At 39.3% G+C, this 22,603-nt stretch overlaps 1 protein-coding gene across 1 annotated transcript in view; it reads right to left on the reverse strand.

Annotated features, from left to right (window-relative positions):
- LOC137031879 (deoxynucleoside triphosphate triphosphohydrolase SAMHD1-like) overlaps nt 1-22,298 on the reverse strand; it is a 38,544-nt gene extending 16,246 nt beyond the window's left edge. The window contains exons 1-4 of the mRNA XM_067403224.1: nt 22,175-22,298; nt 2,811-2,896; nt 2,424-2,584; nt 69-184 (exon numbers count right to left, since the gene is read on the reverse strand). Coding sequence (XP_067259325.1) covers nt 69-184; nt 2,424-2,584; nt 2,811-2,896; nt 22,175-22,265 — 454 coding nt within the window. The 5' untranslated portion in view covers nt 22,266-22,298. The remainder of the gene's footprint in view (nt 1-68; nt 185-2,423; nt 2,585-2,810; nt 2,897-22,174) is intronic.
- Nucleotides 22,299-22,603: the final 305 nt, after the last annotated feature.

The following is a 22,603-nucleotide window of genomic DNA, read 5'->3' on the forward strand; positions in this document are numbered from 1 at the left end:
TGGACCCAGGAATATTGTACCAGTCTTAATAATGTAAACTTTTGATGAATTGTGTTTTTGGCACTCACCTAAGTCATGGCACAGACCAGCAATTTGGACACAAAGAACATCTCGATTGTTAATCTGTAGCTCCGGCTGTTTCTCTTGCAGACTCTTGACCAGACATCCAGCTAAATGTGCCACACTAACACAACAACAACAGAAACACACTTTAATTACATCAACACATGATAGATAAACAATTTAATTGATTAAAGATAATAAATAAATAAATAAATAAGAGTTAATATAGTTAAATTATATATATATATATATATATATATATATATATATATATATATATATATATGTGTGTGTGTTTTTTAATTAAAATATCCAGCAACCTTATTATAACACACTCAAATGTATTATTAGTATAATTGTTTTGACAGCGCTGCGTTACTCCACAAATTTAATTCATCAAATAAAGTGAGCTGTATGAGTAGTAACTCAGCTCTCATGGTTATTACATTAGAATGAATTAAAATAATGTGAATTTAAGTGTAACAAATCTCAAGTCCAGGGAATAAGGAGGAGGGAACCACCAAACATTAAATGTAACTTTAATAATAAACTATAAAATAAACTAAAATCATATGCACAATACAAAAAGCAACATAAAATTTCCCAGTCCTGGTCCTCTCTCGCTCTTCACTAGCCGAAAGAGAGTGTGTTAGTGCATGCCAGGGCCAGTCGTGTTTCCACTATCAATATATATCAATCACGATACCAGATGAGGAATAAGGGTCTGATCTAATGAAACCATCGCTTATTTTCTGAAAAACAATTTAAAATTATATAAGTTTTAACCATAAATGCTCATCTTGAACTAGCTCTCTTCTTCTTCTCTATTTGAATTCCGGCAGTGTAGACACTGCTAAGTGTATTACTGCCCTCCACAGGCCATAGTTTGAACTAATTGTTATATACTTGCACTAACATATTGAATATGACAATTTAGTTCAAACTTTGGCCTGAGGAGGGCAGTAATACACTTAGCAGCATCTACACTGCTGGAATTCAAATAGAGAAGAAGAAGAGAGCTAGTTCAAGATGAACATTTATGGTTAAAATGTATACAATTTTATTTTATTTTATTTTAGAAAATGAGTGATGGTTTCTCTAGATAAGACTCTTATTCCTCGTATGGGATCATGTAGAGCTCTTTGAAGCTGAAGTGAAACTGTAATTTTGACCTTCAACCGTTTGGAGGCCAGTGAAGTCCACTATAAGGAGAATAATCCTGGAATGTTTTCATCAAAAACTTTCATTTCTTTTCGACTGAAGAAAGAAAGACATGGACATCTTGGATGACATGAGGGTGAGTAAATTATCAGGAAAATTTTATTTGAAAGTGAACTAATCCTTTAACATTAATAATAAAAAAAATAGATTATATGAATAAATTTCAATTAATTTTAAGATCAACGATAGCTTACGATCATTTTCTGACAGTGTGAGAAATTCAGCATGTGTGTTTGCTGTTGCGACCTACTGACCAGCCAATGAAAATGCGACATGAAATCAACGTGACATGGCGCTAAAACTTAAAACTGTTTACCTCAAGCTCTTTTCCCTTCTTCTTTCACCGCTTCCTTTTTATTTTCAGCACACATAAAAACTACAACTGCCAAAGTGTGATTCAACATGGTGTTTTTGTTTACCACTAGCACATGCTGATGACGTTTTATTACACCACACACTTATGTCACTGATAGTTCCTAGTGCTGGCTCAGACCCTACACTGAAACAGGAGCTAATTTAGTTCCCCCAAAAGGAGTTTCTAGAATTAAAATTGCAGGTATGTCAGAGGCAGCCCGATCAAGAGTCGTAAATATCAACATGGGGGCTCTGACACGATCGGGAGCATTAAATAACTGTAATGATAACACAATTGAGGATTTTTTGGACAAAAAATTGTTAGCCACAAGCCTTGAATCCCCCCACCCCCTGATCTTTAGGGTGTGCAGATCGGGCTCAAAATCTTGCTTAAAATCATCAAGTGTGTGCCTAAATAGCTTATCATTTAATTAACTGACAGCCCACTGGCTAATCTTCAACATGTTTGCTCTTAAACGTGTGTTATGGATTTATCTATTTTTAGTTTACACCTAATTTTTTTTTTTTTTTTTTTAAAGTTACATATATAGTCCAGCTTCAAAATAATAATAATAAAAATGTTGGAAACATACAGCACAATTACTAAAACTTTACAAGTAAAATGAAAAATATACATTTTAAAAACAACTACTTAAAATATTACTGTAATTATATATATATATATATATATATATATATATGCATTTTAGACTTCTAGATATTTGCACTTTACTGAAAGACATGTTTGTATTGTATATACTGTATTTGTTGTATATTTGCATCACCCAATGGAGTGCTCAAAGCGGTTGTGTGAAGCCCCAGGAAAGACCCAGTATCCGGCTCCCAGCTGTTTGATGTGTCGGAGTCTCTGAAACTGAGGCGTATCTATGATCTTCACCAGCAGGGGGTGCAGCTCAATGTGACCATGAACAGAGTCATTAACAACCTACAGGTTACACAATTCACAGTGCACTCCACATTATCACTTTTATATATTAAACTACTATGAGCATTTATAAGGGTCATCCTCATATTATCTTGTCTGTATGTTGGTAATCTGGACAAATATTTTTGACCATAGAATACGTTATGGGTTTTAATAACAAAGGATGACTCAAACTATATCATATTCAGATCTTCTTCTATATATCTTGTTGTTATATTGATCTTACCTTCACATCAGTTGGAAGCTCCAGTGAGTATTTCTCTGCAATGTTTTCCAACTCCCCATTGATCTTCTTTTTTCTCACTGTGGGATCTAAAAAGCATTTTACACATTCATTGTAAGAAATAATGTATTTCAGTTAAACAACAAGAAATCCCAAGAATAGTAGCACTGCTGTAGCATATTGTAGATCATTTAAAAAATATGGTTTGCATGTCTGATCTTTAGGAGCAATTAGATTAAATCATCTTTGTTTGTGAGTTTGTAAAAATAACTGAATCCCTCTGCTGATTTGTTGATCTCTGGAACACATAATGCTGGATCATCAGTTACAAACAGCACTTTTTCCTCCCTCGATCAACATCTTTACAAATTATTTCTCTCTGTCTTCTTCACAAGTTCTGCTTCCTCCTCCTGCCTCTATTACCTCTTCTTCCTCTGGTGTACCTCGACAAGCATGATGAGCACAGGACTGATAATACCCTGAGCCATAAATGACATGTCTGGTATTTATGCTATCATCAGTTACGTGCATAGTAAGAATAGTGCTGAATAAGTGGTAGTGGCAATGGAATTAGTATTACTTTAATCATTTTATCTGGCCTTAGCTTCACACACACTCCGAGCAGCAGCTCCTGCTGCTTCACTCTCTCTGACTGTTTCTGGATAAGAGAGTGTTTAGTGTTATTTTTCTTCTTTTCCTTTCTTTTGATTTTATTTGATATTTGTAACCCTTTTGAGAGATTAATGCATTCATGCATTTCATATTTATGTAACACAGGGAAACTATCAATAGAAATTCAAGACCACCATTTTTGTCACAATATTATTTGACTATTTTGTTTGGTTCTTTGTATTCAGTTCCTGTTGTCATGTTTTGCTATTGTTACTTTGTTGAGTGATGTATTTCCTCCTGCTCATTGTTTAGTGTGTGTTTCTATAGCCCAGTTTGAATTGTTGTCTGTTCTTAATGGTGTTGCTATATAATTTGGTTCTCTATACTGCATTGTTTCTTTGATCCTATTGTTTTGATCTTGTTTCAGGAAGTTAAGTTAATACCTCTCTCATCACACACTTGTTCTGAAAGTTTAAACTCCACAGGTCTTTCAAAGCCTGGCTCTTTTCATGACCATAGCTCTTTTGCTGATTTAATATTCATATTAAGAATAAATGTCAGAATATATGGAATTGGTGTTAAAAAGAGAAAAAAGAAGCATGAGCTAAGACTTTTTGTATTAAAAAAAAAAAAAAAAAAAAAAAAAAAAAACCTAGACTGAGGACATCAGTGCATGAACAAAGACTAAACTGTTTGACACTGATGTCAAGTGTGTATACTGTTAACAAAAAGCCAGGAATTTACAGGATTAAAGAGTATTATTTTTCAATAAATTACTGTAGTCAGAAATTTACAGTGAAATTAAGGCATGCTGTGTCATTTTCTTATGAATTACTATGAATCAACAGCAGAATGATGCTGACATCACAGTAATTTACTGCTCTTGTTTTACTGTGAATTCACATGATAAAGTTGTCTTTAACCATGACACTGTAAGACATTATATTGTGTAGATGTTTTGTAGTGTTCATTATATTCATTTTCAAATTTCTGTTCTAGCCAAGTCAGAAGTGCGACAAATGAAAACATCTGTTAAAACAACGACAAGCAGGAATATAAAATAAACTAAATGGCTGATTTTAAGAATTTAGCATAAAGTTTTACCCATATCTTATTTCAAATTCATAATTGTTTGTAGATGGATATTTCACAATAGTGAAGCAGATGCTGAGATTTAACTTTGGAAAATATGACATCATCTTGCAATACAATTCTTCATCACCTCATGATGCACAGACATCAATACTCAACATACAAAACACAACAATGATGACACTCAGCAAATAATAATAATAAAAAATATAAATTCTGAACATTATGAAATAAACCAAGAACACAAACTGTTAAAAGAACCAAAAGTAAGTTGAGCAGCACAGATAAAACCAACAAGAATCAAGAAACTCCACATGCCACACTGCATGCTTTGTACCTTCATATACATATTCACTGTAGAAATACAGTATGATATTGTTTGTTTACAGTATTTTTTTTTTAAACTGCAGATATATACGAGAGAAGTCCTACTATGGAATTAGTGTGAAAGTCATGCAATTATTAACCTAGAATATACTGTAATTTCACACTAAAATTTTAACAGTGTATGACATTGAATGTCAGCTTAAGTTTAAGGATTAATTAAGTAATTAATTTTAAAGAAGAGTGTGAATAAATTAGTTTAGTGTTGAGTGTAATTTAATTTGTTGAGTTGTTTCTCAATAATGTTTTAGCATTATTAAGCATTACAGTAACAATATGAAATAGATTACAGTAAAGAACTGTAATTTCAGTCACATATTCATTGTAAACACATCAAGTCACCTTTATTTTACAGTAACGGCTGTAGCAACATACATATATTGCCAAATGTATTGGGACAACCTTTTTAAATCTTTGAATTCAGGTGTTCCAATTACTTCAAGGGCCACAGGTGTATAAAATCAAGCACATAGGTGTAATTCAAGCGTGGTATGTGATAGGTTGCCACCTGTGCAATAAGTCTATTCGTGAAATTTCCTCATGACTAAATATTCCACGGTCAACTGTTAGTGGTATCATAACAAAGTGGAAGCAATTGGGAACAACAACAACTCAGCCACAAAGTGGTAGGACACGTAAAATCACAGAGCAGGTCAGCGCATGTGCATTATGTGCATTATGGTGTGGGACTGTTTTTCAGGCTTGACCCTTAGTTCCAGTGAAAGGAACTCTTAATGCTTCAGCATACCAAGACATTTTGGACAATTTCATGCTCCCAACTTTGTGGGAACAGTTTGGGGATGGCCCCTTCCTGTTCCAACATGACTGCGCACCAGTGCACAAAGCAAGGTCCATAAAGACATGGATGAGTGAGTTTGGTGTGGATGAACTTGACTGGCCTGAACAGAGTCCTGACCTCAACCCGACAGAACACCTTTGGGATGAATTAGAGCGGAGACTGCGAGCCAGGCCTTCTCGCCAACATCACTGCCTGACCTCACAAATGCGCTAATAGAAGAATGGTCAAAAATTCCCATAAACACACTCCTAAACCTTGTGGAAAGCCTTCCCAGAAGAGTTGAAGCTGTTATAGCTGCAAAGGGTGGGCCAACTCCATATTAAACCCTACAGATTAAGAATGGGATGTCATTAAAGTTCATGTGCACGTGAAAGCAGGTGTCCCTAAACAATTTTGGCAATATAGTGTAGATCTTTTTTTTTTTTTTGGATCAACAAATTTAATGCAAGTTTTCACTATACACTCCTTGTTTGACCATTTTGGCATATTTGTAGTTTGGCAAGAATGAATTGCCTTTAGTCTTTACAGCAGTGATTATTTGATTATGCGTGCCTGTATTTAACTGAGGCCCCAATGAAAGCTTTGACCCCAGGTCCCTACATCACAATCAAGTACATCACAATATAGAAGAGGATTGCAGCTTCCATTTCATGTCGACTTTAACTTACCAGCAACAGTAATATGAAAATATGACGAGAAGTGAGAGGAAATTATTGAAAAAAAAAAAGATTATATATATATGTAGGGAAGATGTAATGTGCTCTCCCTACCACTGGGGGGAGCTGTCTGTTGTGTTTCTTTGGGGGAGTTGCCCCTTCCTTACCCCCACAGTCTTATTTCCTTTATGAAAAGGTAAGGAAGGCTATTACTGTTGTTCCATAATAACTGTTTAATTTCTCTAATTATATTAGCCATCCGTGTTATTAAAGGAAATATATTGATGTTAACAAATTTACTAAAGTGTATGTTAGATTATTTTTGATAAATTGTTTTGCATTTCTGATATTATTGCACGTTTACTATGTTCCATGTGGCTGAGTATATTTTTTGTATTTTATGTTGTGTTTAAGGTTTATTTGTATATTTTATGGTTTTATTGTTCCTATTTTGAATATATCTAGCATTTATTTTTGTCTGTCACATGTTGTAGTTTGTCTTTTCTGAGCAATGAGTTTACTATTGAGTTAACTGTGGTTTTAACTTTGTTGTTTCCCATTATGGATTCTTGTGATTTGTAATTTTGAAGTTAATTTGAAATGACCACAGTCTTATTTCCTTTATGAAAAGTGGCTGAGCTGGAAAAGAAGCCTAATAAAAGAAAGCTGCTCAGCATTGACTCTACCAGCGACTTTGGTGTCCTTCCTATTTACCTCCCCCTCCAACACCAACACAACGCAGAGACAGTCAGGGAAGCACATCAACGAAGAGGGTTACATCTTTGGTGCCGTGACCCGGATCGTTGGTTTCTACGTCAACAGAAGTAAGCTTTCTGATAAATAAATAGTGTGAGAAGTGTGGAATAAAATAAATAAATACAAAAAAAAACAAAAAAAAAAAAAAAAAGAAAAAAAAAAAAAAAAAAAAGAATTAAAAAAAAAAAAAGCTATTAAAAAAAAAAAAAAAAAACAGTATTCCACCTACTTTCTTTTGTCTTAAAGTGGTAGCGTTAAATATATTGTTGGACTGAATTGAGTTTTGCTTAAGTTTCTGAACTTTTGATATTGTTCTATAAGAGTGTTAATTTGATTTGAGTTACACATTTGTGAACTGCTGTGCTTTTTTTTTTTTTTTTTTAGAAACCATATCCTTTTTTGTGCATCTGATTATTTTATTTTGGTGGATTTAAAGCTCTTGAAGTGGGCAAATTTTTTATTATTATTATTTGCCTTCATTCTTGATAAAGTGCTTTGTGAATATAGAAAACATTAGAAATACAGGACACATTCACTTACTGCATTAATTTGCACTTTACTACATTTTTCATATTTACATTTGCAAACACTACATATAGTGTATCGTACACTACATACACATTGTGTGCTGCACAGGCAAGAAGAGTCAAAGAAGTGGAAGAAAAATGCAGAGGCTCCCTGAAACCACCCCTCATCGACCACTTTCCCGTCCCCAAGTACCACTAAGACAGCCCTTCCAGGCCACCCCTTGGTTACCAGTAAAGCAGGACAAAATCCAACAGTATGAAATAAGCATGCCTGCAGATGTGAGTATTGAAACTGTTTCCCAGCCAGATGATAACCCCCAACAGTCTGTCAGGCCAAAGACAGTGCAGCTAGTGACACACACAGAGAATGTGCCTCCACCGGCAGTGAGCTGGCACCAGTCGGGCACCTGCCCCAGCGCTTCTGTGCAACATCAGCCCTCAGCTCATGTCCAGGCCCCAGATAACCCTGTCTATGGACTTCCAACCACCTTGCACCTTGTCTCTTCAGTTAACCCACACCCATCTAATGTGCCGACTGTTTCATCCCAAACTAACATGCATGACAATGTCACTACCATTCAGGCTTCATCGAACATGGCCAACAGAACGCCAACTGACATGTCTCCCTCTCCAAATGACCCATACCTGCCGCCAGCATTGACTGTGCAACCTAAAGCTCACATTTCTACTTATCCAGGTATGATCCAGGCACCCAATATGTACACTTCTTCATGTGGCCTGCACTCTCCTGCTGCAATGACCTTTTTACCCCAAGCCAACATGCATGGTCATTCAACAGCCATTCAGATTCCTCCATCCTTCTGCTATGATGTGCCAAATGCCATGTATTCAAAACCACCTAACTCGCTCCTTCCCTCAGCAACTCCTGTCTTGTCTGGAACCAGCTATCCTCACAAATCAGACCCCATTCAAGCGCAACAAACTTCCAATGATCAACAGCACACCTCACATTCAAACTGTGCTGTTGTGTCATCCTTCTCTACTCCTGTGTATGCTACCATGACAATGCCAATGCATCCTGGTTCACATATGTATACACAACAACCCAGTTCAGTGCAACAGCCTCAGACAGCATCTCCGTATGTTGCTTATCAGCAAGATGCAAAAATTCATTCCTCTGCAATAACCACACCACAACCCAGCTTTACACAGACACACCAAGTTCGAAATGTCCAAGTGTTCAGTGGTGGTCCTGATTGTAGAATACTTATTGAAGACTGGATAAGGGACATGCAGTATCTCCTTGATGCTGGAGGAATGCCTGCAAATCTGTCATTTGCTACTGTAGTGCGACATTTGAGTGGTGAAGCCAGGAGGCTAGTTCTGAATCTCCCTTCTAATGAGCAGACTACTGGCAGAGCCTTTGAGGAACTACGAGCTGAATATAGTGATATGCAAACATCTCTGGACCCATTAGCTGATTTCTATGAGAGATACCAGCGCCCTGGCGAGTCAGCATGTTCATACGCCATTGCTCTGGAGGCCAGTTTACGTTCAGTGGAAGAGGCACAGTATGGAGGCCAACCTTTTCCAGACCGAGACAGCAAACTGACTCGTCAGTTCCTTAGAGGTTTGAGTGATGAAGAGGTTTATCACAGGATAGCACTGATGAAGCCTAGACTTTTAAGTTTTCGTGAACTTCAAGCGGAACTTCGTAACCTTGCAAGGGAGACAAGGAAGTTTCAGACACAGCCAAGGGCCAAAAAGACGTACACCCAGGCTCAGTTTACGACAACCAGTGGTAACCAGACTGACGAAAAGCAGAGAACAGAGAAAGGAAATAGACAGAACTCAGATCTTACTGAACTCACAGCCATGGTAAAGAAACTGGTGAGCAGCCAAGAGGATCAGATGAATAGGTTGACACAGCTGGAGGCTAGAGTTGGAGCATCACCACGGAGATCTCAAGGGAGTAGTGACACTGCAGTAAGGGGCGTAGTGTGCTATCGCTGTGGAAAACCGGGACACATTGCACGTCTGTGTAGGACAATGATGACTGATGAGGCAGCTCAAGCTGAAAATAGAACAGAGGCCAGGCAGGATTTAAATGCGTAGGGCCTGTGGTTACCGGGGCAACCACAGGCATGCAACAGTGTCCCCAGCAACATGAAACGGGCATGTCTAAACCAGCTGATACCCCGCTGGTAGGTCCCTGTAATGAAGGGGTGGTTGAAGTGAATGGAGAGATGTGTAAGTCTCTCATTGACTCTGGTTCTCAAGTAACCACAATTACTGATGAGTTCTGGCGACGACATCCTGTCCTATGTACTCAGGAACTGCAGCCATCAGACATCCCCATTGAAGGTGCCGCTGGCCAACCCATATCTCATGTTGGTGTGCTTAGTATTAACCTCAAGTTTTTGGGAAGGGTCTACTTAGATGTTCCTGCGTTTGTTGTCCCTGTAACAGAGTACCGATCCTGTGTTCCATTGCTCATTGGGACTAATGTAATAAGGGTTTCCAGAAATGACCTCCAAGCATCATATGGCAGAAAATATCTTGCCAAAGTCAAGTTGACTAATCCTGAGTGGCATTCTGCACTGGTGGCTGTAAGTAAAAGTGAACCAGATGGGTCCAGGGGTAAAGTGGGTCAAGTACAGTATGCTGGCCACAGAATAAGAATACCATCTGGTAAGGAGCAGGATGTTATCGGCCGAGTTATGGGTGGACCAAAGAGAACACGGTACACAGTTCTGGTGGAGAGCCAGTCCTCCAAAAGTGTACCAGAAGGCCTTATGGTTGCCAGGCTGCTTGCTAATGTGGACAAAGGCTGTGTTCCCATCCGTCTCTTGAACCTGTCTGGGAAAGACGTGATTGTCCATCCAAAGGCCCTGCTTGCAGATGCTTTCCTGATCCAGAATGTTGTTGAGGAGGGAGAAAAGTGCCAAATGCAATGCCGGAACCAGTTCATGTATCCGAGTCAGTGTGGGAATTCAGTGATACCATCTTGTCAAAGTCAACAGCAGACTACCAATGTTGAGTCTGTTTCTGATATTTGTAACCCTTTTGAGAGATTAATGCATTCATGCATTTCATATTTATGTAACACAGGGAAACTATCAATAGAAATTCAAGACCACCATTTTTGTCACAATATTATTTGACTATTTTGTTTGGTTCTTTGTATTCAGTTCCTGTTGTCATGTTTTGCTATTGTTACTTTGTTGAGTGATGTATTTCCTCCTGCTCATTGTTTAGTGTGTGTTTCTATAGCCCAGTTTGAATTGTTGTCTGTTCTTAATGGTGTTGCTATATAATTTGGTTCTCTATACTGCATTGTTTCTTTGATCCTATTGTTTTGATCTTGTTTCAGGAAGTTAAGTTAATACCTCTCTCATCACACACTTGTTCTGAAAGTTTAAACTCCACAGGTCTTTCAAAGCCTGGCTCTTTTCATGACCATAGCTCTTTTGCTGATTTAATATTCATATTAAGAATAAATGTCAGAATATATGGAATTGGTGTTAAAAAGAGAAAAAAGAAGCATGAGCTAAGACTTTTTGTATTAAAAAAAAAAAAAAAAAAACCTAGACTGAGGACATCAGTGCATGAACAAAGACTAAACTGTTTGACACTGATGTCAAGTGTGTATACTGTTAACAAAAAGCCAGGAATTTACAGGATTAAAGAGTATTATTTTTCAATAAATTACTGTAGTCAGAAATTTACAGTGAAATTAAGGCATGCTGTGTCATTTTCTTATGAATTACTATGAATCAACAGCAGAATGATGCTGACATCACAGTAATTTACTGCTCTTGTTTTACTGTGAATTCACATGATAAAGTTGTCTTTAACCATGACACTGTAAGACATTATATTGTGTAGATGTTTTGTAGTGTTCATTATATTCATTTTCAAATTTCTGTTCTAGCCAAGTCAGAAGTGCGACAAATGAAAACATCTGTTAAAACAACGACAAGCAGGAATATAAAATAAACTAAATGGCTGATTTTAAGAATTTAGCATAAAGTTTTACCCATATCTTATTTCAAATTCATAATTGTTTGTAGATGGATATTTCACAATAGTGAAGCAGATGCTGAGATTTAACTTTGGAAAATATGACATCATCTTGCAATACAATTCTTCATCACCTCATGATGCACAGACATCAATACTCAACATACAAAACACAACAATGATGACACTCAGCAAATAATAATAATAAAAAATATAAATTCTGAACATTATGAAATAAACCAAGAACACAAACTGTTAAAAGAACCAAAAGTAAGTTGAGCAGCACAGATAAAACCAACAAGAATCAAGAAACTCCACATGCCACACTGCATGCTTTGTACCTTCATATACATATTCACTGTAGAAATACAGTATGATATTGTTTGTTTACAGTATTTTTTTTAAACTGCAGATATATACGAGAGAAGTCCTACTATGGAATTAGTGTGAAAGTCATGCAATTATTAACCTAGAATATACTGTAATTTCACACTAAAATTTTAACAGTGTATGACATTGAATGTCAGCTTAAGTTTAAGGATTAATTAAGTAATTAATTTTAAAGAAGAGTGTGAATAAATTAGTTTAGTGTTGAGTGTAATTTAATTTGTTGAGTTGTTTCTCAATAATGTTTTAGCATTATTAAGCATTACAGTAACAATATGAAATAGATTACAGTAAAGAACTGTAATTTCAGTCACATATTCATTGTAAACACATCAAGTCACCTTTATTTTACAGTAACGGCTGTAGCAACATACATATATTGCCAAATGTATTGGGACAACCTTTTTAAATCTTTGAATTCAGGTGTTCCAATTACTTCAAGGGCCACAGGTGTATAAAATCAAGCACATAGGTGTAATTCAAGCGTGGTATGTGATAGGTTGCCACCTGTGCAATAAGTCTATTCGTGAAATTTCCTCATGACTAAATATTCCACGGTCAACTGTTAGTGGTATCATAACAAAGTGGAAGCAATTGGGAACAACAACAACTCAGCCACAAAGTGGTAGGACACGTAAAATCACAGAGCAGGTCAGCGCATGTGCATTATGTGCATTATGGTGTGGGACTGTTTTTCAGGCTTGACCCTTAGTTCCAGTGAAAGGAACTCTTAATGCTTCAGCATACCAAGACATTTTGGACAATTTCATGCTCCCAACTTTGTGGGAACAGTTTGGGGATGGCCCCTTCCTGTTCCAACATGACTGCGCACCAGTGCACAAAGCAAGGTCCATAAAGACATGGATGAGTGAGTTTGGTGTGGATGAACTTGACTGGCCTGAACAGAGTCCTGACCTCAACCCGACAGAACACCTTTGGGATGAATTAGAGCGGAGACTGCGAGCCAGGCCTTCTCGCCAACATCACTGCCTGACCTCACAAATGCGCTAATAGAAGAATGGTCAAAAATTCCCATAAACACACTCCTAAACCTTGTGGAAAGCCTTCCCAGAAGAGTTGAAGCTGTTATAGCTGCAAAGGGTGGGCCAACTCCATATTAAACCCTACAGATTAAGAATGGGATGTCATTAAAGTTCATGTGCACGTGAAAGCAGGTGTCCCTAAACAATTTTGGCAATATAGTGTAGATCTTTTTTTTTTTTTTGGATCAACAAATTTAATGCAAGTTTTCACTATACACTCCTTGTTTGACCATTTTGGCATATTTGTAGTTTGGCAAGAATGAATTGCCTTTAGTCTTTACAGCAGTGATTCTTTGATTATGCGTGCCTGTATTTAACTGAGGCCCCAATGAAAGCTTTGACCCCAGGTCCCTACATCACAATCAAGTACATCACAATATAGAAGAGGATTGCAGCTTCCATTTCATGTCGACTTTAACTTACCAGCAACAGTAATATGAAAATATGACGAGAAGTGAGAGGAAATTATTGAAAAAAAAAAAGATTATATATATATGTAGGGAAGATGTAATGTGCTCTCCCTACCACTGGGGGGAGCTGTCTGTTGTGTTTCTTTGGGGGAGTTGCCCCTTCCTTACCCCCACAGTCTTATTTCCTTTATGAAAAGGTAAGGAAGGCTATTACTGTTGTTCCATAATAACTGTTTAATTTCTCTAATTATATTAGCCATCCGTGTTATTAAAGGAAATATATTGATGTTAACAAATTTACTAAAGTGTATGTTAGATTATTTTTGATAAATTGTTTTGCATTTCTGATATTATTGCACGTTTACTATGTTCCATGTGGCTGAGTATATTTTTTGTATTTTATGTTGTGTTTAAGGTTTATTTGTATATTTTATGGTTTTATTGTTCCTATTTTGAATATATCTAGCATTTATTTTTGTCTGTCACATGTTGTAGTTTGTCTTTTCTGAGCAATGAGTTTACTATTGAGTTAACTGTGGTTTTAACTTTGTTGTTTCCCATTATGGATTCTTGTGATTTGTAATTTTGAAGTTAATTTGAAATGACCACAGTCTTATTTCCTTTATGAAAAGTGGCTGAGCTGGAAAAGAAGCCTAATAAAAGAAAGCTGCTCAGCATTGACTCTACCAGCGACTTTGGTGTCCTTCCTATTTACCTCCCCCTCCAACACCAACACAACGCAGAGACAGTCAGGGAAGCACATCAACGAAGAGGGTTACATCTTTGGTGCCGTGACCCGGATCGTTGGTTTCTACGTCAACAGAAGTAAGCTTTCTGATAAATAAATAGTGTGAGAAGTGTGGAATAAAATAAATAAATAAATAAAAAAAAAAAAAAAAAAAAAAAAAAAAAAAAAAAAAAAAAAAAAACAATTAAAAAAAAAAAAGCAAAAAAAAAAAAAAAAAAACAGTATTCCACCTACTTTCTTTTGTCTTAAAGTGGTAGCGTTAAATATATTGTTGGACTGAATTGAGTTTTGCTTAAGTTTCTGAACTTTTGATATTGTTCTATAAGAGTGTTAATTTGATTTGAGTTACACATTTGTGAACTGCTGTGCTTTTTTTTTTTTTTTTTTTTAGAAACCATATCCTTTTTTGTGCATCTGATTATTTTATTTTGGTGGATTTAAAGCTCTTGAAGTGGGCAAATTTTTTATTATTATTATTTGCCTTCATTCTTGATAAAGTGCTTTGTGAATATAGAAAACATTAGAAATACAGGACACATTCACTTACTGCATTAATTTGCACTTTACTACATTTTTCATATTTACATTTGCAAACACTACATATAGTGTATCGTACACTACATACACATTGTGTGCTGCACAGGCAAGAAGAGTCAAAGAAGTGGAAGAAAAATGCAGAGGCTCCCTGAAACCACCCCTCATCGACCACTTTCCCGTCCCCAAGTACCACTAAGACAGCCCTTCCAGGCCACCCCTTGGTTACCAGTAAAGCAGGACAAAATCCAACAGTATGAAATAAGCATGCCTGCAGATGTGAGTATTGAAACTGTTTCCCAGCCAGATGATAACCCCCAACAGTCTGTCAGGCCAAAGACAGTGCAGCTAGTGACACACACAGAGAATGTGCCTCCACCGGCAGTGAGCTGGCACCAGTCGGGCACCTGCCCCAGCGCTTCTGTGCAACATCAGCCCTCAGCTCATGTCCAGGCCCCAGATAACCCTGTCTATGGACTTCCAACCACCTTGCACCTTGTCTCTTCAGTTAACCCACACCCATCTAATGTGCCGACTGTTTCATCCCAAACTAACATGCATGACAATGTCACTACCATTCAGGCTTCATCGAACATGGCCAACAGAACGCCAACTGACATGTCTCCCTCTCCAAATGACCCATACCTGCCGCCAGCATTGACTGTGCAACCTAAAGCTCACATTTCTACTTATCCAGGTATGATCCAGGCACCCAATATGTACACTTCTTCATGTGGCCTGCACTCTCCTGCTGCAATGACCTTTTTACCCCAAGCCAACATGCATGGTCATTCAACAGCCATTCAGATTCCTCCATCCTTCTGCTATGATGTGCCAAATGCCATGTATTCAAAACCACCTAACTCGCTCCTTCCCTCAGCAACTCCTGTCTTGTCTGGAACCAGCTATCCTCACAAATCAGACCCCATTCAAGCGCAACAAACTTCCAATGATCAACAGCACACCTCACATTCAAACTGTGCTGTTGTGTCATCCTTCTCTACTCCTGTGTATGCTACCATGACAATGCCAATGCATCCTGGTTCACATATGTATACACAACAACCCAGTTCAGTGCAACAGCCTCAGACAGCATCTCCGTATGTTGCTTATCAGCAAGATGCAAAAATTCATTCCTCTGCAATAACCACACCACAACCCAGCTTTACACAGACACACCAAGTTCGAAATGTCCAAGTGTTCAGTGGTGGTCCTGATTGTAGAATACTTATTGAAGACTGGATAAGGGACATGCAGTATCTCCTTGATGCTGGAGGAATGCCTGCAAATCTGTCATTTGCTACTGTAGTGCGACATTTGAGTGGTGAAGCCAGGAGGCTAGTTCTGAATCTCCCTTCTAATGAGCAGACTACTGGCAGAGCCTTTGAGGAACTACGAGCTGAATATAGTGATATGCAAACATCTCTGGACCCATTAGCTGATTTCTATGAGAGATACCAGCGCCCTGGCGAGTCAGCATGTTCATACGCCATTGCTCTGGAGGCCAGTTTACGTTCAGTGGAAGAGGCACAGTATGGAGGCCAACCTTTTCCAGACCGAGACAGCAAACTGACTCGTCAGTTCCTTAGAGGTTTGAGTGATGAAGAGGTTTATCACAGGATAGCACTGATGAAGCCTAGACTTTTAAGTTTTCGTGAACTTCAAGCGGAACTTCGTAACCTTGCAAGGGAGACAAGGAAGTTTCAGACACAGCCAAGGGCCAAAAAGACGTACACCCAGGCTCAGTTTACGACAACCAGTGGTAACCAGACTGACGAAAAGCAGAGAACAGAGAAAGGAAATACACAGAACTCAGATCTTACTGAACTCACAGCCATGGTAAAGAAACTGGTGAGCAGCCAAGAGGATCAGATGAATAGGTTGACACAGCTGGAGGCTAGAGTTGGAGCATCACCACGGAGATCTCAAGGGAGTAGTGACACTGCAGTAAGGGGCGTAGTGTGCTATCGCTGTGGAAAACCGGGACACATTGCACGTCTGTGTAGGACAATGATGACTGATGAGGCAGCTCAAGCTGAAAATAGAACAGAGGCCAGGCAGGATTTAAATGCGTAGGGCCTGTGGTTACCGGGGCAACCACAGGCATGCAACAGTGTCCCCAGCAACATGAAACGGGCATGTCTAAACCAGCTGATACCCCGCTGGTAGGTCCCTGTAATGAAGGGGTGGTTGAAGTGAATGGAGAGATGTGTAAGTCTCTCATTGACTCTGGTTCTCAAGTAACCACAATTACTGATGAGTTCTGGCGACGACATCCTGTCCTATGTACTCAGGAACTGCAGCCATCAGACATCCCCATTGAAGGTGCCGCTGGCCAACCCATATCTCATGTTGGTGTGCTTAGTATTAACCTCAAGTTTTTGGGAAGGGTCTACTTAGATGTTCCTGCGTTTGTTGTCCCTGTAACAGAGTACCGATCCTGTGTTCCATTGCTCATTGGGACTAATGTAATAAGGGTTTCCAGAAATGACCTCCAAGCATCATATGGCAGAAAATATCTTGCCAAAGTCAAGTTGACTAATCCTGAGTGGCATTCTGCACTGGTGGCTGTAAGTAAAAGTGAACCAGATGGGTCCAGGGGTAAAGTGGGTCAAGTACAGTATGCTGGCCACAGAATAAGAATACCATCTGGTAAGGAGCAGGATGTTATCGGCCGAGTTATGGGTGGACCAAAGAGAACACGGTACACAGTTCTGGTGGAGAGCCAGTCCTCCAAAAGTGTACCAGAAGGCCTTATGGTTGCCAGGCTGCTTGCTAATGTGGACAAAGGCTGTGTTCCCATCCGTCTCTTGAACCTGTCTGGGAAAGACGTGATTGTCCATCCAAAGGCCCTGCTTGCAGATGCTTTCCTGATCCAGAATGTTGTTGAGGAGGGAGAAAAGTGCCAAATGCAATGCCGGAACCAGTTCATGTATCCGAGTCAGTGTGGGAATTCAGTGATACCATCTTGTCAAAGTCAACAGCAGACTACCAATGTTGAGTCTGTTTCTGCTATGACATGTGGAGTTGACCTTAGTGCTGCAGCAGTGGAAGGTGAGGAGCAGTTGGCATTGCTCCGGGATTTGTTAAGGAGAAATGCTGATGTCTTCTCCAAACACTCCATGGACTATGGCCATACCACCACTGTGCAACATGAGATACCTCTGGTAGACCTAAAACCTTTTCGCCTCCCTTATCGGAAAATACCCCCGTCTCAGTACCAGGATGTACGGAAGGCCATATCCCAGATGGAAGAAGCTGGAGTTATTCGTCCAAGCAAAAGCCCTTATGCATCTCCCATCGTTGTTGTATCTAAAAAAGATGGCTCCTTGAGGATCTGCGTGGATTACAGGAAACTGAATTCCTGCAGCACCAGAGACGCTTTTCCGCTACCAAGAATAGAGGATGCATTAGAGGCTTTGGGACAGGCAAGGTTCTTCACGACTCTTGATCTTACATCTGGTTATTGGCAAGTTGAGGTGGCTGAACATGACAAGCCCAAAACCGCTTTCAGCACCCCCATGGGGTTATATGAGGCCAACAGGATGCCGTTTGGTCTGCAGAATGCCCCATCAACCTTCCAAAGATTGATGACCTGTTGCTTTGGAGATCTGAATTTTGAGAGCCTCCTTATCTACCTCGATGACATAATTATCTTCTCTAGGACTTTTGAAGAGCACCTTGAGCGGATGGAAGTAGTGTTCAGCCGGCTCCGCAAACATGGTTTGAAGCTGAAACCCGAAAAGTGCAGGTTACTGAGGAAAGAAGTTCAGTACCTGGGCCACGTGGTGTCCGCGGAAGGTATTCATACAGATCCTGAGAAGATAAGCCTAGTCAGAGATTGGAAGCGGCCATCGAGTGCGAAGGACGTATTGAAGTTTCTTGGCTTCACAGGGTACTATAGGCGTTTCATCGAGGGCTATGCATCACTGGCAGCACCTCTGTATCAGCTTACCTCTGGAGACCCTAAGAAAAAGAAAAGAGGTGTAAAAGGAACATGTGGACCTGCAAAACCTTTTGAGTGGTCGGATGAATGTGAGAAAGCGTTTGAAGCACTGAAGGAGAGACTGACTACAGCGCCAATCCTTGGCTACCCCAATTTCAACTTACCATTTGTACTACAAACGGATGCTTCTGGTGAGGGTATTGGAGCGGTCCTTGCACAAGTTCAAGATGGTGTAGAAAGAGTAATTGCTTACGCAAGCCGAGGTTTGAGACCACCTGAAACCCGTTACCCCGCACACAAGTTAGAGTTTTTGGCTCTAAAGTGGGCTGTTACGGATAAATTCTATGACCACCTCTATGGGCATAAGTTTTCTGTGCTGACTGACAACAACCCACTTAAATACGTGATGAGTACCGCAAAGTTGGATGCCACAGGTCAGCGTTGGGTGTCACAGCTGGCAATGTTTGACTTCGACATTGAGTATAGGCAAGGCAAATCCAACTCTAATGCCGACGCACTCTCAAGGATGTCGAGTCAAGAGGTCACAAAGACTCTTCAGTCTTGCCCACAGTGGATTTCCTCCAAAAAGCAAGACCAGTACTGTGAAGTTGAGTCAGGAAGGAAGGAAGTAGATGTTAGTGATCAAGCGAAGAGAACTGTTGAATGCAAAGAGGGAGAGTTTCTGGTCCGGGGTGAAAAGTCAGCCGATCCATTTGATGGAGCAGGTACTGATGCGCTGCCTGCTATGACAAAGCTGGAGATCAGAGGATGCCAAAAAGCGGACCCTGTCATTGGGCCAGTTATGCACTACAAGACACTAAACAGAAAGCCAAGACGTGGAGAAAGGTTGGAGAAAGGAAAAGATGCACTGCTTCTCTTAAAAGAGTGGAGGAGGCTGGTGGTGAAAGATGGAATTCTTTACAGGCATGTTAAGGATGCTCTGGGACGGTCCATTGTTCAGCTGGTCTTGCCAGAGAAAATGCGACTTCTGGCTAAAACAAGTCTTCATGACAACTCTGGTCATTTGGGATTTGAGCGTACCTTGAATCTGTTTCGGGAACGATTCTTTTGGCCAAGAATGCATGGTGAAATAAAGTCCTGGTGCGAGCAGTGTGAAAGATGTTGTCTGAGAAAAACTCCAACAGCTGGAAATAGAGCTCCGCTGGTGAGCATTCACACTAATGCCCCTATGGAACTCATCTGCATGGATTTCCTTGTCCTGGAGAAGTCTAAGGGAGGAATAGAGAATGTCCTGGTGGTCACTGATCATTTCTCAAGATTTGCCCAGGCTTACCCCACAAAAGACCAGAAGGCTGTCACTGTGGCAAAGGTGCTGTGGAAGAATTTCTTCTGTCGATTTGGGTTCCCAGCACGACTCCATGCAGATCAGGGCAGAAACTTTGAGAGTACAGTGGTGAAGGAGTTGTGTAAGCTGACAGGAATCACAAGAACTCATACCAGCCCCTACCACCCACAAGGCAATGGGATCACAGAGAGATTTAACAGGACTCTAATGAATATGTTGGGCACCCTTGATCCTGATCAGAAGCCCAGGTGGCATGAATACATCGACGCACTGACACATGCTTACAACTGCACTCAACACGATTCGACTGGTTTCTCCCCATACTTCTTGATGTATGGCAGACATCCACGACTGCCTGTTGATCTCCTTTTTGGTCTGTCAACAGCAAAAGAGCCATGTGAGTACAGTGAATATGTGCAGACTCTGCGTGAATGCTTGACCTATGCTTATGATGAAGCAGACAGAATGTCAAGGCATGCTAAAGACCTTCAGAAAAAGCACTATGACAAGAAAGCCAAAGGCCACATGTTCCAACCTGGTGACAGAGTGATGGTGAAAGTTTGTTATGTCGAGGGGAAACAGAAGCTGGCTGATAGGTGGGAACCATGTCCATATGTGGTGGTAAAGAAACAGGCAGGAATTCCAGTGTATGTGGTTCGTCCAGAAGATGGTGGCAGGGAAAGAGTCATCCACCGCAATCTTCTGTCCCAGTGTATGTTTTTTCCGGTGGGTTCCAAGTACCTAGGCCCAGAAGAGTCTAACATGAAGGAAGTGTCTGGAATGGACTCAAGTGTTTCTGAGGAAGAAGAGGAAGTAGTGGAAACAAGTAAGAGTGGAGGCAGTGCCACTATCACACAGTGTACGAGTGTGGAATTGCCAGATGTTGTGGCCGAAGAGTGTGAACAGGATGAAAGTCAGTTGAAAGAGAATGTGAGTGAAAAGGAAGGGGATAAGGAGCAAACACAGTTGGAAGTCTCAAATCCTGAAAAGCCAAAGAGGAGATATCCTGAGCGGAAAAGGCACCCACCGAATAGACTCTCACTGGAGGTTCATGTTCTCCAAGGTGAAAATGACAAGGAGAAGGTAGAGAGAGGAAGAAAAGTGTGGGAAAAAGCAAAAGCGAAGAAGAACTGCCTTAGCAACACACTCACTCATTTACATTTCCCACACACACTTCAAAGAGAATTTTAAGATTTAAACTTATTTTGTTCCATTCATTTGGGTTTCAACCTAAATTAAGTGATGACTGGGACGACATCATTTAAAGAGGGGGTGGATGTAGGGAAGATGTAATGTGCTCTCCCTACCACTGGGGGGAGCTGTCTGTTGTGTTTCTTTGGGGGAGTTGCCCCTTCCTTACCCCCACAGTCTTATTTCCTTTATGAAAAGGTAAGGAAGGCTATTACTGTTGTTCCATAATAACTGTTTAATTTCTCTAATTATATTAGCCATCCGTGTTATTAAAGGAAATATATTGATGTTAACAAATTTACTAAAGTGTATGTTAGATTATTTTTGATAAATTGTTTTGCATTTCTGATATTATTGCACGTTTACTATGTTCCATGTGGCTGAGTATATTTTTTGTATTTTATGTTGTGTTTAAGGTTTATTTGTATATTTTATGGTTTTATTGTTCCTATTTTGAATATATCTAGCATTTATTTTTGTCTGTCACATGTTGTAGTTTGTCTTTTCTGAGCAATGAGTTTACTATTGAGTTAACTGTGGTTTTAACTTTGTTGTTTCCCATTATGGATTCTTGTGATTTGTAATTTTGAAGTTAATTTGAAATGACCACAGTCTTATTTCCTTTATGAAAAGTGGCTGAGCTGGAAAAGAAGCCTAATAAAAGAAAGCTGCTCAGCATTGACTCTACCAGCGACTTTGGTGTCCTTCCTATTTACCTCCCCCTCCAACACCAACACAACGCAGAGACAGTCAGGGAAGCACATCAACGAAGAGGGTTACATATATATATATATATATATATATATATATATATATATATATATATATATATATATATATATATATATATATTAGGGATAACATCACAAAACCAAGTCTTTCTGCACCTTTTCTTTTTCTTTTCAAGAGATTAAAATCACATTGAAATCAAAACAATTTGCTAAAAAGAATCACAAAAGGTAAAAACTCACATAACCTCTGTGTTCTCTTACCTGTTGATTGATCAAACAATGTTTTTATTTTTTTAACAGTGTTGTCGAAAGTTTCTTCATCAGACATCTTTTCTCTTTTTCTGTTGTCCATCTGTTGTTGTCAGTTTGGTCAGCTGTAACAAACTACAGTATGTTAATGAAGGTGTGTCGCTTTGCTTTCAGCTTTTATACCTGTGAGTCTGTGAGGGGTGTGTCACAAACACTGCTCAGCTTGATCACTGACATTAGAGACATCAGCAGATGTGAAGGTATGACAGAAATTAAAGATGGGTCAAAAATAAAAACAAAAAAACTGTGAGGCTGGAGCTAAGTATCAACTTTATTTTGCCAACGCGAAGGCCTTTGTCAGGGCTAAAAGGTTTCAGGTGTGTATAGGTTCCTTTAAATACAAACAGAAACAGAATTCAAAGTTGCAATGTACCAATGAAA

Source organism: Chanodichthys erythropterus, chromosome 12, assembly GCF_024489055.1.
Source record: "Chanodichthys erythropterus isolate Z2021 chromosome 12, ASM2448905v1, whole genome shotgun sequence".
NCBI classification, from domain to species: domain Eukaryota; kingdom Metazoa; phylum Chordata; class Actinopteri; order Cypriniformes; family Xenocyprididae; genus Chanodichthys; species Chanodichthys erythropterus.